Source organism: Chlorella variabilis (genome assembly GCF_000147415.1).
Source record: "Chlorella variabilis unplaced genomic scaffold CHLNCscaffold_32, whole genome shotgun sequence".
Lineage (NCBI taxonomy): Eukaryota > Viridiplantae > Chlorophyta > Trebouxiophyceae > Chlorellales > Chlorellaceae > Chlorella > Chlorella variabilis.
In genome coordinates, this window is record NW_005435056.1 from 405000 (window position 1) to 405958 (window position 959).

A 959-nucleotide genomic window follows, 5' to 3' on the forward strand; every position below is an offset into this window, starting at 1 on the left:
TGGGCAAAGAGGTCCCCGCGCTGCAGCCACCTGCCCAATGGGGGTGATGCATCAAATATCCCTGGTTCCTCGCTGCAGTACAATGTGACGGTGAATGGCGTGGACACGTCTGGGAGCACCATCACGGGTAGCGGCATGGCGCAGCTGACGACGCAAGTGGCATCCCCACCCGTGCCGCCTCCCAGGTGTGCTTGCAGTACTGGCACCCAGCTTGAGCATGTGACACGCAGCGTGCAATGCGGCCTGCCCTCTTTTTCATGCTGTTATTGCAAATCGCACGAGTCCTGTCGGCATGGCTGTGTCTTGAGCTGAGCCGCGGGTCTCTAAGGGGATGTGCAGCCCTGCTATCTACCTCCGAGTGGCATCTGCCCAGGCTACCAGCAGCACCTCCGGCACGGCCACGGCCACAGCCCCAGCAGGTGGAAGCTTCACAGAGGTGCGCCTATGCAGTGCTTGCCAAGGACCAGCTGGCAGCTCTGCAGATTATTCAATTCGCGCTCTCCTTCTTGCACAGCTTGCACATACTTCATGCCTGCCACACCATGAGGCTGGCGGGGCAACAATACCATTGCTTCCTGTGCGTGATTCCCTGTGCAGTACACTTTCACGGCACGACCTTTGTCCGGCGGGCCTAACGTGACAGTCACCACAAACTCACCACAAGTCACTTTCAGGGAGCTCGTTGCAGGAACCCAGGTGCTGGCCTGCACACCATGTATCCCTATGGTGCCCGCCAGCAAGAACTGGCAGGAGGGGGTTTGGGGCTACATGTGCAAGTGTTGGTTTCAGCACCCATTTTGCCAGGCCAAGCAAACAATGTCTTCCACACAATGTGCTGCAGTATGAAGTCACCGTCTGGGGGAAAACAACACAAGGGACCATTGTCGATGGAACCAACTCACTAGAGTTCACAACGCCTCACGACCCGCCGCCCTCTCCACAACCTTCGCCACCTCCTT

General features: G+C 58.2%; 1 protein-coding gene across 1 annotated transcript in view; it reads left to right on the top strand.

Annotated features, from left to right (window-relative positions):
- The window catches only part of CHLNCDRAFT_141289 (hypothetical protein), a gene marked incomplete at both ends in the record, with an annotated part of 7963 nt that extends 7328 nt beyond the window's left edge, over window positions 1-635 (top strand). Inside the window, 3 exons of the mRNA XM_005843296.1 lie at window positions 79-185; window positions 360-436; window positions 598-635. Of these exons, the coding sequence (XP_005843358.1) occupies window positions 79-185; window positions 360-436; window positions 598-635 (222 nt within the window). The remainder of the gene's footprint in view (window positions 1-78; window positions 186-359; window positions 437-597) is intronic.
- Between the last annotated feature and the right edge of the window lie 324 nt (window positions 636-959).